Raw genomic sequence first — 16,115 nt, forward strand, 5'->3', positions numbered from 1 at the left:
TTTAACAATCCAAAAGCCTAGGACCAAGAGGCATGGAGAGGCAGTCTTTAGTTATGATTCCCCCAGCCTCTGGAATAGCCTGCCAGAGAACCTGAGGGTGGTCGAAACTGTGGATATATTTAAAAGATCTCAAAAGACATATTTTTTTGCTTTTCCTTAGGTTGTTTTTTAGTTGTTCAGTTTGCTTCATTCTTTTGTTTTTTTTATCTTATGTTTGTTGTGTAGTAAATATTTAAGCTTTTATTTTCCTCGTTTTTTCCTGTAAAGCACATTGCGTTCCATTCCATGTCTGAAATGTGCTATATAAATAAAGCTTGGTTTGATTTGATAAATACCAAGCTTTGCAGGAAAACTGGCGCACGCAAAATTAAAAAAAAATTGTGCACACGCACTTTTGTTAAATGAGGCTCAAGCGTGCATATGTCAACCTCTATGAACTGATGAAGCTTGACTGACCCCACTGATAGGCTGAGTCTTCAAAATTATTGGTCAATTTGCTATCAGCCTCACGTGAATTGCACATGGAAAAACTGACATGCTTTTCCTCTGTTGATAAAAAAAACTCAGAAACCAATTTTAACAGGATAGGTGAGAAGTGTAGTGAGCGTTATCTACCAAATTACTCTCCAGTCAAGGGAAGGCAGGTAGCTTAGTGGTTAGAGCGTTGGGCCAGTAACCAGAAGATTGCTGGATCGAATCCCCGAGCTCATAAGGTAGCAATCTGTCGTTCTGAACAATTCGATTATCGTCCTTATATTGGCCGATGCGAATAAAAGTAATATCTACGTTATGAAACACAAATAAAAAATTATATATTGTTAACCCAAATAAAATGTGTGACACGCGACTACGTCAGGGTGCACGCACTGAGGAGGTTGCGAAGAAACAACGTTCGGGGAATATTTTGATAGCATAGCCTCTCGACTCTAGTGTAACTGAACCGCTAGCTACTTAGCTTTGTAAACCGTTTAGTTTGGACTGAGTTAGCAAAATCGCTACAGTTATGAAGCTACTTTGTCATTAGCTAGTTTAATTTTGTTTTAGAAATTTTCAAGTTAATTTACATGAATCGTTAGCTAACCCACTAACGTTGGCTAGTTACCAGCTACATAGCAAGGTTTATCTTGCTGAATCGCTCTTATCTATCTTACTAAGCTTGTTTCGTTGGCTCATCATAGCAAGGATTCATTGCTGTGTTGCCTAACTTTCCTGTAAATCACAGTATTTTCCCTGCTAACGCTGCTGCGGACAGTACAGACGCAGGCCTTTGATTGGAAACAATGAGCTCGGATAGAGGAGGCAGCCAACGCAGGCTAGCTAACAATTTGGCTACTACTGTAGTAGCTTGTATTGGAGGCGAACTGAAGTCGCAGATTGTTGGGGTAGCTACTGTAATGGCCTTGTAAGTTAAGATATATTTCTCCATTCTGTAGACTACCGGTCCCATCATAACGTACCAAACTAAGAAAAGGAAGACCAATAGCTAGCTAACGTTAGCAAATGTTGAAATACACTTCACTTTGTTTAGCTATCATGCTAACTGCTTGCTTGCTATCAGCCAGTGAACTTGGCTACTGTTAATCGTTTGCTAGATAGTTTGTGGTGGATCCGTTAACTAAATAAACCCCACATAACATTCTTCGTTCATTTAGTTATCAAATTAACGTCAACATAACATTTCTCAGAATGTCCCGTTAACCAACTAGTAGCTAGCTAGCACTAGCTAAGGCATGTTGACTAGCTACAGTATCCAGCTGGTAGCTAGCTTACTGGCAGCTACGTTAGCTGACTTAAAGTTAGTTACCACTGACACTGTCAACTCTATTGCACGTGCCGGTGAATGTTTTGAAGAGTCAAACAAGGAAGGACTAGCTCGCCAAGTTATGCATGTGACCCTAATGTAATTGTCAGGAGATAATATCCATTACCAATTGTGCGAGCTGCTTTTCAAAGATGGCAACAAAGCGTACTAACGTTATGCTACTGCTGCGGTCAGCTAGCTAGCTAGCAAGGTTACCCAATAAAAGTGGGACAGTTTGTCAGTTGGTTAGCTAGCTACGTCCTATTGAAATACAGGGCTGCCAGCAACATGAAAGTGCAAACTGAAACCTGCAACCCATCCAAGGTCCCACAAAACGACATGTCAGACAAAAGGGACAGCCACCACAGTCTTTTCTTTTCTCTCAACCAAGACTGTCGGAGTGAACTGTGTTCAGGATCTCAGCAGCAGAAGGCTCACCTTGTATCATCATCAGACTCAAAGTGGCACAGCACTCAATGCAGCAGGCTAGTCACTGAAGGACTCAGCAACGGAACCTCCCTGGAGAATGTAAATGTTCTTTCCCACGGTAGTTCTACCAATGATTTTGCACTAAGACATGGGGTGCCTGAAATCTCAAACGATCTGTCATTACCTGAGGTCTACATACCTACCACAGTTAGAGTTGAAGAAGACCTTAGCTATGAGTTACAGCAGGCCTATAGGATATTTCACGGGTTTCTCCTGGAAAAGCACAAAGGCATTACGACTCCATTCTTGCACCCCATTGGCTTCAAGGACCACACTGACAGGGCCGAGGGTCAACTTAAGCAGTCCATGTGTTTCAGAAGGATGGAGGAGAAGTTTGTTAGCCGGGAGTATGAAACCATCACAGAGTTTGTGGCAGACTTCAGGCTGATGTTAGAGAACTGCTACAGGCACCATGGGGTCGACCACTGGATTTCTAAACAGGCGCAGAAATTGGAAATTATGCTTGAGCAGAAGTTGACACTGCTGTCAAGGTAAGAAAGTGCAAGCCTTGCATACATACAGTACCGTTCAAAAGTTTGGGGTCACTTATAAATGCCCTTGTTTTTTTTAAAGAAAAGCAACTTTTTTTGTCCATTAAAATAACATCAAATTGATCAGAAATACAGTGTAGACATTGTTAATGTTGTAAATGACTATTGTAGCTGGAAACGGCAGATTTCTTATGGAAAATCTACATAGGCATACAGAGGCCCATTATCAGCAACCATCACTCCTGTGTTCTAACGGCACGTTGTGTTAGCTAATCCAAGTTTATAATTTTAAAAGGCTAATTGATCATTAGAAAAGTCTTTATCAATTATGTTAGCACAGCAGAAAACTGTTGTTCTGATTAAATAATCAATAAAACTAGCCTTCTTTAGACTAGTTGAGTATCTGGAGCATCAGCATTTGTGGGTTTGATTACAGGCTCAAAATGGCCAGAAACAAAGAACTTTCTCCTTAAACTCGTCAGTCTATACTTGTTCTGAGAAATGAAGGCTATTCCATGCAAGAAATTGCCAAGAAACTGAAGATCTGGGACAACACTGTGTACTACTCCCTTCACAGAACAGCGCAAACTGGCTCTAACCAGAATAGAAAGACTGGGAGGCCCTGGTGCACAACTGAGCAAGAGGACAAGTACATTAGTGTGTGTAATTTGAGAAACAGACGCCTCAAGTCCTCAACTGGCAGCTTCATTAAACTGTACCCGCAAAACACCATTCCCATTGGGAATGTGATGAAATAAGTCAAAGCTGAAATAAATCATTCTCTCTACTATTATTCTGACATTTCACATTCTTAAAATAAAGTGGTGATCTCAACTGACCTAAGTCAGGGAATTTCTACTAGGATTAAATGTCAGGAATTGTGAAACACCTTAGCCAAATACATTTAAACTCAGTTTATGTAAACTTCTGACTTCAACTGTAGATATTCCATAAAACATCTGCCGTTTCCAGCTAGAATAGTCATTGACAACATTAACAATGTCTACACTGTATTTCTGACCAATTTGATGTTATTTTAACGGACAAAAAATGTGCTTTTCTTTCAAAAACAAGGACATAATTTAACCTTTGACATCAGTAGTGTTTGTTTGATCCATGACCCATGAAACTACTGAGACCCTAACCCTATGATGCTCTGTTTGTGTCAACCTGCCCAACCAGGACGCTGCGAGAGAAGACCACTCTGGTGGTGACCTCCAAGGGTCGTTTCGGGACCGAGGATGAGAGGGGGCCTGTGGGCACCTCAACCAGACGGAGGTCCGTGCCTCGCAGCCTGGCAACTATAACAGTGGGGGGAAATGAGTCCATCATGATCCAGGCACTCAGGCTGGAGGAGCAGCAGAAAGTCAAGGAAGAGAAGAGGTAAGATATGGATGAAATGCAATATAACGCTCCAGTGCCTGAGGCTAAGGCCAGGCCAGGCAGATGTTGGGTTTTCTATGTCCTGATTCCCTCCATGGTCAGAATAAAAACAAACAAATTCCATAGACTACTTAATCCAATGATACTATACATTCAGGGTTACAAAAACAAGTTTTATAATATTTCATTCTAATTCTGTGTATGACTATATCAAAGATGTGGCTGGGATTGTTAGACTCAGTTTTTAGTAGTTCCTTTTGATTTCAAAAACCTTTTGACCACACACCCTTTGATTTCAAAAACTTCCATACATATTAGCCCATGGTAGAAGTGGTTGGAAAGTACATTTTTGGACCTGAATGCCAAAACATTTAGGAGATTATGGTGCTCAAAGTTGATCCATTTTGCATATCCTACCATTGAGACATCCATGTCTTCATCACTGGAAAATATAAAGGGTTGAGTTTGATATCATTTAAAACCTTATGAACAGGGTGGTCAAACTATTGTATAGAACGTTTTGTTCAAATCAAAAGTGGTGCAGTCAGAAAGTGATTGAAATCAAATGGAATGACCCATATCTGCTTCATCAACTCATCCTTCATTTTTGATTTTAGGCAGCGGGAGCTGGAGAAGAAGGAGGCGGAGGAAACCTCAGCCAAGGATGTAGAGGAGTGGGAGTGCAGTCTTCTCTCCCAGGTGGCCCAGAATCCCGTGAAAACCTTGTGGGAACTCCCTGCCATCGGCCACTTCCTCTGCCTGGCCCAGGCAGCTCTCAACCTCCCAGAGATAGTGTTCTTTGAGCTGGAGCGGTGTCTTCTCATGCCTCGCTGCAGCGTCTTCCTCTCCAAGATCATGAGTTCACTTCTCTGCCAGCCCCAGAGGAGAGGGACGCTCCACCGCCGCCCAGCCCTCACATACCGCCACTGGGAGTCCGAGCTGCGTCAGAGGGTGCAGGGCTGGTACTATGCTATGGGTACGGCGGAGGACCAGGGTTGGATGGCTGAGCAGCTCGGCCTCTCTCATCAGTTCTTCAGGACGGCCGGGGAGGTTAGCCCCCTGGAGGAGAACCCCTTCCATCTCTTACCCTTCATTCAGCGTGTGTGGCTGCTCAAAGGCCTGTGTGACAACGTGTATGAGACCCAGAAGGATGTGCAGGACGCTGTGCTGGGCCAGCCCATCCACGAGTGCCGCGAGTCTATCCTGGGCTACGACGGGAATGAGAACGCCTATATCCACTTCCCGCACTTCTGCGGGGCGGACCTGCGTATCTACTGCCAGAGTGCCAGCATGCCCCCTGACTTCCCCTTTCCAGCTGTCTGGGTCAGGCGGGTGGAGCCTGATGAGGGAATATCAGAGGACTCGGACGAGCAGAAGGACTCTGAGCATTTGGTTTCCATGGAGACGGAGGACTATGAGGAGAAACCTAGTTCAGACAGAATGAGTGGTGGTAGGATTAAAGGGGAGAACGGGAGTACGAGCAGGGGTGGGTCGTTTCACACGTGGGGAATGAAGGAGGAGGATGATGACTCTTCTGTTTCTGTAGAGGATGGTGATAAGGAGGACTGTAAGCCTAAACAGAACAGACACACTGGCTCTTCTACTTCCTCCTCACATATTAAGGACTTTGTGGGCAGAGGGTGTGTGAAGAAAAAGCCACAGGAAGTGGAATATAGGCCTGATAGACTCCAGGTGAAACAGGAAGAGGGGTCGGACTCATCCTCCTCAGGGTCATCCTCAGAGTCATGTCAGACGCATCTCAGTGTGGGGGAACACAGCTATACGGGGAAGTCCCCTGGTGAGATAACAGGTAGGCCTAGTGTGGCTGTACCAATGAGACAGACTGATGTTAAAGTAGACGGGGACAAACTCACTGAGGGGCTGAGGCCATGTCCAAGATGCGTCTCCAAAATGGGGGCAAAGTCCGAAGACAATCATCGCTGCCGTTGTGCCAAGAACAAGGCATCAACAACCTCAGCTTCTGGGGCTGGCCACCCCCGCAAGATGAACTTCACAGAGGATAAGATGGACAGGATTCGGGCCAAGAAAAAGAAAAGGAAAAAAAAGAGGGAGGTACGTGCAACAGGTGGACAGCGCAGACCAGACAGGACCCGACTCTGCAAGGCCAAGGCAGCTAGATCCACCCTCCAGAGAGCTGCTACCAACATCAAGAAAAAGGACAAGAGAAAAAAACGCAAAATGGGTGGGTAAAATAACTTTCTGCTTTGCATGCTAATCCTGTCTTCCTACATCAAGCTTTTGAAGTTGTTAGGCCAAATTATGTAAAACCCGTCAAGAGACTAAAACACCTCCTGTTTGTTTTAAATCAATTCAAATGCTTTGGCTGATTGATGTCTTAATTACTCAGTAAAATAATGTTCTTTCTCAGCAGGAAAAAAGCTGTCTTCAAAGAAGAAACCTCAACTCCCAGTTGAACATGGATTTAGGGTAAGCCCCACAGTTTTTCCCAAGTTTTTTTTTTTTTTTGTATTGTTTTAATGCAAAATACGGAATAGGAATTAATATGCAATTTGAATCCATGCATGCTGATTTGTCTTTCTCCTTCTCTTCCCCATCTGACTCTCTACTCTCTTAATCCAGTTGGTGTGCACCAGTCTAGAGGAGCTGAGGGAACTCATCAGCAGGACAGAGGATGAGCTGGATGAGCTGGAGAACACCAAAAAGAGATCTGTTAGTAAAGTAATAAATATTTTATTTTTTTGTATTTTGGTTTGACTGTACTGTGTCAATAAAGCATTACATACAGAAACAACTTTTACATACAGTATGGCCGGATTACATCGATACAATGTACAAATGAATGATGGAGGGAACACATTTTTATAGCTTGTCTACTATGGGAGTATACAAAATCGAGAATACGAAATACAGTGGTTAATGCTTTCAAGCATTGGGTTTGTTTATTATTGACGTCATGTGTTTAATGGACTTACAGGAAAGGTGGTATTTCAGGAGAGAAGCAGTGAAAGATCTGCACATCACTCTCATAAGGCTGCTCAACGAGCTCTCCCCATGGGAACCCAAACTGGTCAAGGCTTTCCATAGGAACAGGTAAGGCGCTTGCCTGAAGGCAGTTATATTAACCTAGAGCTGTGTCCGGCAAAAACACATAACCGACTTCTCGATGCCTGTTATGTCATCTGTCCCCACAGGCTACGTTTAAAAAAGGATTATGATGACTTCAAAAAGCACCCTGACTATGACAACTTTGTCAGAGAGGAGTGGGTGGCAGAGGATGTGGACAGAAGCACAGGTGACAACACTAGGCTGACTGAAGAGGAGGAGCGGCAACAGCAGGACCAGACAGTTCAGAGAATTCTGTGGACAGGAGGTAAATTGTGCTTTATTTGTTGGTACAATTGAATCATAAATCACAGGAGCGGCATATACTAAGGAGGTAAAGTGTGTTTAACCTGCAACCTCTTGGTTAGGTCGTTATTGTAATAGAGAATGTGTTCTTAATCATTTATGCAGTTAAATGAATAAATATGCATTGAAACCACATAATAAAAATTGTCAGGGCATTTTAGAATTAATACATTGAACTTTTTTTTTTTTGCAGAGGACTCGGTGCAGGTTAGAGCAGAGTCATTGAGAGGCAGCTTCACCGTGGTAACCAGACAAGAGATGTTGACCTTGAATGAGCATAGACCTTCCACTCGGGGCTTGAAGCGACTGCACAGCGCTATAGACGAGGACCCAAGTCTCATTAAGATAGGCAGGATTGGCAGTAACAAGATGACAACTTCTCCTGAAGGATCAGAAATGGAAAACCGACCCAGGGAAGCAAATCCAGCAGCACAGCAGGCTGGAGAGACAAGCCCAGTTGTTGTAACACCTATGGCTGGTTTCCAAGGGACCTACAAGCCTGTTCAACTACATACCCTGCTGGCTAAGAGTGTAGGGAATAAAGTGACCTTAATTCATCATCAGCCTGGTACAGGTGTTATCAGCCATTTTGGTCAGGCACAAAGCAAGGACTGTGCTTCTTCCATGCAAGCTACCAAACTTCAACCTTCTTTACCACAAAGCTCTCGACAGCTACCACAACCAACAACACCAACATCTAAACACTCACAGACGGTCCATACCACGCCCATACCAAAGAGCCCCATACACGTTGTATACAAGATACCTGAGGGCATGGGTCTGGTCAGGAAAGATGGGAGCCCTGTGAAAATCGAAGTACAGCCAATCCTGGACCAGAAAACAGGGAATAAGATAATGCAACGAGTGGTCATCCTGCCATCGAACTTGCTCATTCAAAAGTCGGAGGATAAAAGTCTGCCCCAGCAACTAAGGACTCTCCAGGTCCCAGCCTCCAAAGAGTCCACTCCACTGTCACAAAGCTCTGGATTCACCATGCCTCAACGTCATGACAACCGGATCGCTATACAACAAGTGCCACCTGTAAAGGGAAGAACACCCTCTCCTACCATCTCTCCTAGGTTGCAGACATCTCTAGCTCCAGGCTACAAGGTTGTCCAACTCCCTCGTTGCAAAGCAAGTAGCACTACCCAAAATGTTATACCAAATAGATCCAACCCCACCAGTGCAGCATCTACTGATCCAAGCAAACCTCCGGACCGTAAACAAGAGCTCAAGACTGTATGCATCAGGGACTCGCAGTCCATTCTAGTCACCACTAGGGGGGGCAACACTGGCGTTGTCAAGGTGCAGTCATCTGACCAGAGTACACCTGGTTCGATACCTGCCAGCCCTGTCATCACCATCTCTCCACAGTTCAAAGCCTTCCTCGTGTCCAAGACCTTTCCACCTGCTGCCACTACAGTCCCTGTAGTCACCAGCTCACCTGTAGCCCAGTCGCGATCAGGACCTTCACTGTTACGGTCTTTAACTGTCACAAGTTCAACAACTACACGCCAGTCTCCGATCACTGCTGGCATTACAATGGCCACAAGTCAGACGGCGAGTTCTGATGTTAACGTTGCTGTAAACCAGGGTTGCACTCTCTCATCTACACTTGCTGTTAACGCACAGCTACTTAAAAGCATTGTCACTGTACCTGGTAAACCAGCAGGTGCCACCCAGACGTCTCTGGTCCAGTGTGTCACCAAACCTGTTCTGAAAAGGGTAGGTCCAGATGAGAGGTCGCCCCCATTCACTAAGTTCATCCTGGTCTCTCCCTCCTCGAACATCACGTCTGTGGCTGCAACCAAAGTCACTTCCACCACGGCTCCCTCTGCTCTTCCAGGTCAAAGTTTCATGTTTATCAGCCAATCACCATCTACCAGTAATCCAAAACCACCATCATCAGTGTCTGGACCCACCACAAAATCCCCGATCATGTCGATACCCACTGAAGCAATGAAGATCGGACTTAACCTTGGTCAAGCCATTGGCAGCGCTAACTTCGGAGCTTTGAATAAGGTCCAGAGCATCAATCTCCTTCCAGGTTCTCAGATAAGGCTACCACAGCAGGCAAACCTTTGCAGGCCAGTTAGTGCACTCGCACAATCTACTTTAAAAAACACATTTGTATCTGCCTCAAAGTCGGGCCTTCTTGCAACCACATCGTCTCATATTGTCACTAGCACTGCACATTTGCCATCCTCCACACTGCTGACTGGATCTCAACTACAAGGTGTCCCTTCATCCTCTGTGATCCCCAATCGAATCAAGGTAGCTGGGCAGCCAGGGTCTTCTCTAATCAGAGGTTTGATCTCCAGCAACACACAACTACCTGTGTCAGTCACTACACCGCTAAGCCCTGTCAAAACATCCCCCCTCACATCACCGGCACATGTTTCTCAGTCTCAGAACTCTGTCGGCGTCGCCAGACCTGCTCAGATGATAAGCACTCCACAGTCTCCAACTGCCCCTATATCCACTCAGCAGTCCTCTCCAGTACAGCCAGCTGGTAATACCAATCCTGTCTCCAGCACCACCACCACTTTGCAACAAAAGATTGTCATCAACACCACTGCTACTCTTGCAGGCGGGACACAGATTCTCCTCAACAACACCCGTTTTGTTGTTCCTCCTCAAGGCCTTGGGCCTGGCCAGCATGTCCTCATAATCTCCAGCCCCGCAGTGCCTGTGGCAGCTCCTAGTCCCAGGATAGTGATCCCAACCACCGGTGTACCACAAGGGCCAATGTTACCTGGGCTAGCCCTACCTGCGCAAAGCCCCAGAATGGCCAGACCACCCGGGACACACCAGCCTCAACAAGCAGCACTTAGATCCCCAACCCTGGCAGCACCATCCACTGTGAAAGTTGGACCTTCTCTCCCTGTCTCTTTCACTGTCCCTCGCCAGATGGTGGCTGTTCGAGCCCCACTATCGCCCACCAGCACCACCGCCAGTTCTCCACAAGTTTCACACTGGCTCCCTGCTCCGGCCACCATACACACTGGCCTAGCTCATGTGGTTGCAGCTCCACATTTAACTCAACCTGAAGGGATGGGCGGCTTCTCACTCTCTTCCGTGCCAGGAAGTCCCAGTGCAGCTCAAATGGCAGGAGTTCCACAGAGCCCATCAAAGCAGCTCCCTTTGCACACAGCACTTGGTGTCAACACACCACTCAAAGCACAGCAGCTAATGTCATTCATGCAACCTATGGGAGTGGTCTCCACCCGGACACAGGTGCTGCCGGCGGTAGCTGTTCCCCCAATAGGGAGCACTGTCTCCAGGATGCAGACTCTACCCGTGGCAACCATACCATCCATCAGGAGTGCTTTCAGTAGCAAACAGGCGTCTCCTGTGGCAACTGTGCCTCCATCCAACTGCACTATAATCATGACACCAGCACAACCTATCAGGACGGTAATGTCGGCAGAGACTATCCGCATGCCCACTGTTTTATCCAATCCTCAGCAGCAGCAAATACTGGGCCTGGGCAAGCCCCCTTTGCAGCCTTTACAGGCGCCTGCATCAGCAGTGCAAACAACCAGCCCCACCACCAAGCTACTAGTGAGTCCTGATGGTGCTGTTTTAAATTTGGCTAGAGGCCCTACCAACATCACAGGCCTGCCAGAGATGGCTAACAAGTCTATGGCTGCGTTGATTGTTACTCCTAACTCCGCTGGGAGAGTGCCGTTGCCTAGCGCAAATACTGCCAATCCCTTAATGCCTACACAGGCTGAGTGAAGTGGACCTATCAAATGAAAGACTGAGATTGAAAGCCAGTACCAGTGTCTGTGATGAAGCAGATACATATTCCAGCTAACTTTGTGTTCTGGACTGCTTTAGAACATTCTAGAATGTTTTTGGTAGAAGGCGGGGGGGGGTTGGTTGAGAAACTGCCTGGTTGAGCTGCATTTTTACTTTGCATATCTGAGTGTGTTTTAAGCGATGCTAGATAAACTCTATAGTTGACTCAGTTTGCTCAAGAAATGTAGGTGGAAATGTATTTGTGATGTTTTCTATTTCTTTAAGCTAACAGCATTTTGGGGTTGCCTTCTCACAAAGTTTAAATGTGAATTTGGACATTTAGTTTTTTTAAAAACCTTTAAGGCCAGTAATAAATATGTTGTGGATTGCAGGGTAGAGCAAATGGATTTGAATGTGATGGTAATACTTTTCATTGACATTGAATATAATTCTGAAATTATATCCATTTAATTCCTTAGATTGGAACAACACTTGTTTTATTCTGTCTACCAGACTCTTAGGACTTTCCCTCAGACCTATTGTAGTATGTTCTTCAGATGTGTGTTGCCTACTCAAGAGGCAGGTCAGTGTTCAAATGTAATTACATTGGTTCTCTTCTATTTCCAGCAACTATTTGGGAAAAAATAACATTTTACATGATTGAAGTGCAACTTCTAAATGATTTGTCGAAGCCAATATAAAACATTTTGGAAGTTATATTTATTTATTTTTCCTATCATAGATTTCTCAAAATATTTAGTGGGTACATTGTCATTGGATAACTGTGGACATTTCTGCATGGAAATAAATGGTGCGACTGTCCTCCAGAAGAGTTTTGTGGTGTTCATGTGAATGAGGCACTTGGTAAACTCAACTGTGTTTAAAAAAAAATAAAAATCTTTATTGAAATGTATACTTTCCAAATCCTCATAAGTACATTTTGAAATATATAAGCCAACAATCAAGCCGGTAAGCTGTTGTCATTAACTTCAGAGGAATTCTCAACTAATTCTCAGCTGCTACAAATTTGGTTAGCACTAATGTAACGTAGCAGGCATAAAAGAAACACCTGAAACTAGATCCCCCTACATACTGGTCTTGACCAGAAGAAAAAATATTGTCCGGGGAGGTTCTATTCTGCACTGTTCAACCAATCCAGTAAATGTGGAGGAGGAGAAAAGATGGAGCATCGCCTTGTAAACGTCCAAAAGCGGAAGTTGCGTCACAGGCTCGCTTTCCATTTCTCCTGAAAACCAGAACATCCGGTTGTTGGGGACTCGGCAGAAGCTAGGTTATCACTGAAATTAACAATTTCCTAAGCACAATATTGTTATGTTTACATATACAGGGATTGATAGAAAGTCTTGTTCTTTGAGCAGCCTTCAGAAATAAAAGCTTGTGGAGCTAAAAGGTCAGAACATTAACATGAATCTACAGTGCCCCCCCCCCCCCCCAAAAAAGAATATTGAAGAATACTTCTATAAACTTGTGGTAGTAAATAGAGTGCAAAATATTTGTTCTTCACAAGTTTAATGAAATAACACATGAAGTTTCATCTTTTTGGTTATCCCACAGAGGACTGTTGTTATTAGGGCGAGTAGGGAGGAGGTAGGGGTCCTGATGAGATCTTCTCATAGGCAGGAGGGGCATTGGGAAGCTGAAACACATCAATACAAATACACACACCATTTAGGAAACAACCAGGATAAAACCCTCTGATAATTGAAATACTATTTCCCTTTTTCACAGTATTGTACCGACACGAACCAAACTGTGCTGGCTTGGATATTTTCTTTTCACATCGTCCTTTTCGTAATGATTGCTGCAATGATGATGGATGCATAGGTCAGCTCAGTACAGCTTGGTTCGGCTCAGTCTTGTGAAAAGAACCTTATGTCGAAAAATGCCCTTTCCAAGTAAAATTATGCACCCCTTGGGGCCCTATGAATTCCAGATCGTAATCCCCTCCTGATGTCTGGAGACATAATCTCTGACTGCACCACCCGCAGCCATATTGCACCAGGCAGCTCATGTGCCCCTTATTCCACAAAGAACACTTTAATTCCAGGAAAAGTAATGGAGATTTGAACTACAGGTCCTTCCTTCATGGTTGTGTTGTGTATAGCCGAATGAATGCAGTATGCTATGATAAGAGAATGATCATGGCCATGGGTTGGTCACACTATTGCCTTCCAGCGCATAACTGCCCATGTCTGCAGCATGTGATCGAATCCTGGTTCCACCACTACGCATAAACAGAAACTCTCTCTTCACTTCTGTCTTTGTATACAGATTTAAACCTGCAGCTGTGTTTACACAGGAAGCCCAATTCTGATCTTTTTCCCAATTAGTGGAAAAATATCTGGATTGGCCTGCCTGTGTAAACGCAGCAATAGAGGACAAATCCATTCAATAAAACATCAAATACTCTTCAAAAATGAAAGTTCTGACCATTGACATCCCGGTACATCCGGTCTGAGTCTCTTACCACAGGTCGGAGCTCACTGAGGCCCATCTTGTTATCTGCTGCAGCTCTTCCCTCGCTGAACTGTCCTCTACTGAATCCTGGCAGGGACCCTGATCTTGGGCTCTGTGGGGAGAAAACAGGAGAAAACAGCAACATTAGTAAGGAGAACAAGAGGAATAAACCCTGTTGGACAGGAACCGATTACCTATTGCCACTATTCCATCTCCTATAGATCTGTGAAAGAACTGGACAGGTGAAAGATACACATACTGTATATCCCTATTGCTTTCGCCTATTCTCTTCAGATCATTACATATGAAGTAAAGGAGAGGGGAGAAGATGAAGCCATTTTATACTATAGAGATATACACCCTTTGTCATGCAAGGCAAGTGCAGCTTGGACAATTCTTACCCTGATCATTTTGTACCCGCTTCTCCTCTTGAAATACCAGCATCCGACGATGAGAAGGGCTGCGAGAATTACAACCAACAGAGCTATGCCAGCTGCCCTGTGGCGCACCAAACAAATGATAGTATTATGAATAATACTTTCTTCACCAATGGATCAATTTTAAGATATAAGATAGGATAACAAATCGAATGACGTTTTCTGAATGTCTATTATATCCTATACAGTCCTAACTACCAGTTTAACTCAACAAATAATATAAATGATCAGAAAACATCAATTCAATGAATGTTTTTTTCTTTTAGTTAGAGTCAATAAAATCCACGAACTCTTCGGCCCTAACATGATGTCCTCCTCTGCTTGCAAAGTAAACGTTGAAGTCACCGCGAGGCATCTCTTTCCATCCAGACTTTTACACCTGAGGAACATGATGCAATGACCGTTATAAACGGTAGGAAACCGTTATTACACGTTTATTTCAACATCAATAACAGGCTAAACTATATAGGCTAATCCACTGGTCAAGTATATTGAACATTTTGCCGCTAAAATACGTAGCTACAAATTGAATTTAGGCTAAATTCCAAAGCAACATAACAAATCAGAAGATTTAACATTTTATATCCTATAATATTTTCTGTAGGGCTATGAATAATGTTATTTCATTGCAGCAGCATAATGTAGCCTGTACCATAACTAACATAACATCTGAAACTTGATCAACATTGTATAGCCTAGGCTTCTATCAATATTGAAATAAATTGATCATTTTGAAAATGTAATAATTTAAAATACTTTTTTCTTAGTTCAAAAGAAAACTGAATGGACCTGTCCATCAATGGTCTGTGTTTATGTAGAAAAAGTTACCTAAGGTAGATAATTAGATTGTGAAGGGTCCGGTCCTTCTAAATTGCTTCCCAGCGCTTTCCCGAAAGCTCTGTCTCACTTTTCTTTGCTTAAATCTCTGACTTGAGAAAAGGTTAGAACTGTGAGGGGAGGAAAGGAATTCTCATGACCGTCACGAGTTCTACCGCTCATACTTAAAGCCATTGAACTGGACTAATGGGCGTGAAACCCCCTCCAGTCCTGGAGCCAGAACACGATTTATATTATGGACTCGATGATGGAAATTTTATCTGCTGACTCTTTCTGTCTGACATGGCGCTCAGGCTCAACACGCTTCATTATTCACATTAATAAGGGAAACTTCATAAACACTTATTCCTATTCTTATATATAAGTAATACATCAATGATTAAAATATAATATAATTCATAATATCATTTGAGTACATTTATTTCATTTCAGTTCATAATAATAACTGAATGTAGCCTACCTTTATTGCACGCTATTGATATCTAGAACATTTCCCTGAACAAGTCACCAAAAATGATGACCAAAAAAATGAATCACTAAAATAATACCAAAATATTGCTTTGTAATTCTAACCTAACCTATTAGAATTCCTGTGTTTTATTGTATTGTAGTGGTAATGTAGTATGACGCTCTTGATAGTGTAGGGCTAATATCCTTTTCATTTGTTGCCTGCTTTGGCGTTATAGTAGGCCTACTTTCAGATTATCTTGCAGTATCAAGGAATGGTCTGTAGGGTGCACAATATGATTACTTTCTGCCTCACAGTCAGTTCACACTGAACAATAATAGTCAAATAAAGTTGTAAACCACTGCAATGAGCACTGCAACAAAACATAAACTTAGCAAAAAAAAGAAACGTCCACTCACTGTCAACTGCGTTTATTTTCAGCAAACTTAACATGTGTAAATATATGTATGAACATAACAAGATTCAACAACTGAGACATAAACTGAACAAGTTCCACAGACTAACAGAAATGGAATAATGTGTCCCTGAACAAAGGGGGGTCAAAATCAAAGGTAACAATCAGTATCTGGTGTGGCCACCAGCTGCATTAAGTACTG

At 43.6% G+C, this 16,115-nt stretch overlaps 2 protein-coding genes across 4 annotated transcripts; one reads left to right on the forward strand and one right to left on the reverse strand.

Annotated features, from left to right (window-relative positions):
- The first annotated feature begins 577 nt into the window (after window positions 1-577).
- On the forward strand, window positions 578-12,180 carry LOC115159113 (uncharacterized protein KIAA2026). 3 transcript variants are annotated; one of them, XM_029708540.1, is made up of 8 exons: window positions 578-2,781; window positions 3,964-4,164; window positions 4,782-6,367; window positions 6,554-6,612; window positions 6,766-6,864; window positions 7,121-7,236; window positions 7,338-7,516; window positions 7,748-12,180. In XM_029708540.1, exons 1-8 carry the CDS (start codon window positions 2,090-2,092, stop codon window positions 11,293-11,295), a joined length of 6,480 nt encoding a protein of 2,159 aa, XP_029564400.1. In that variant the 5' UTR covers window positions 578-2,089; the 3' UTR covers window positions 11,296-12,180. The 3 variants fall into 3 exon arrangements, with proteins under 3 accessions (XP_029564400.1, XP_029564402.1, XP_029564401.1); XM_029708542.1 differs by having other exon boundaries at window positions 6,766-6,855; XM_029708541.1 differs by having other exon boundaries at window positions 6,557-6,612.
- Window positions 12,181-12,811: 631 nt separating this feature from the next.
- mlana (melan-A) lies at window positions 12,812-15,185 on the reverse strand. Its single transcript, XM_029708543.1, has 5 exons — window positions 15,042-15,185; window positions 14,504-14,592; window positions 14,178-14,274; window positions 13,787-13,888; window positions 12,812-12,955 (listed from the first exon to the last, which is right to left on the reverse strand). Exons 2-5 carry the CDS (start codon window positions 14,566-14,568, stop codon window positions 12,887-12,889), a joined length of 333 nt encoding a protein of 110 aa, XP_029564403.1. The 5' UTR covers window positions 14,569-14,592; window positions 15,042-15,185; the 3' UTR covers window positions 12,812-12,886.
- Window positions 15,186-16,115: the final 930 nt, after the last annotated feature.

The sequence above is a fragment of the Salmo trutta genome, chromosome 23, assembly GCF_901001165.1.
Source record: "Salmo trutta chromosome 23, fSalTru1.1, whole genome shotgun sequence".
Taxonomy (NCBI): Eukaryota; Metazoa; Chordata; class Actinopteri; order Salmoniformes; family Salmonidae; genus Salmo; species Salmo trutta.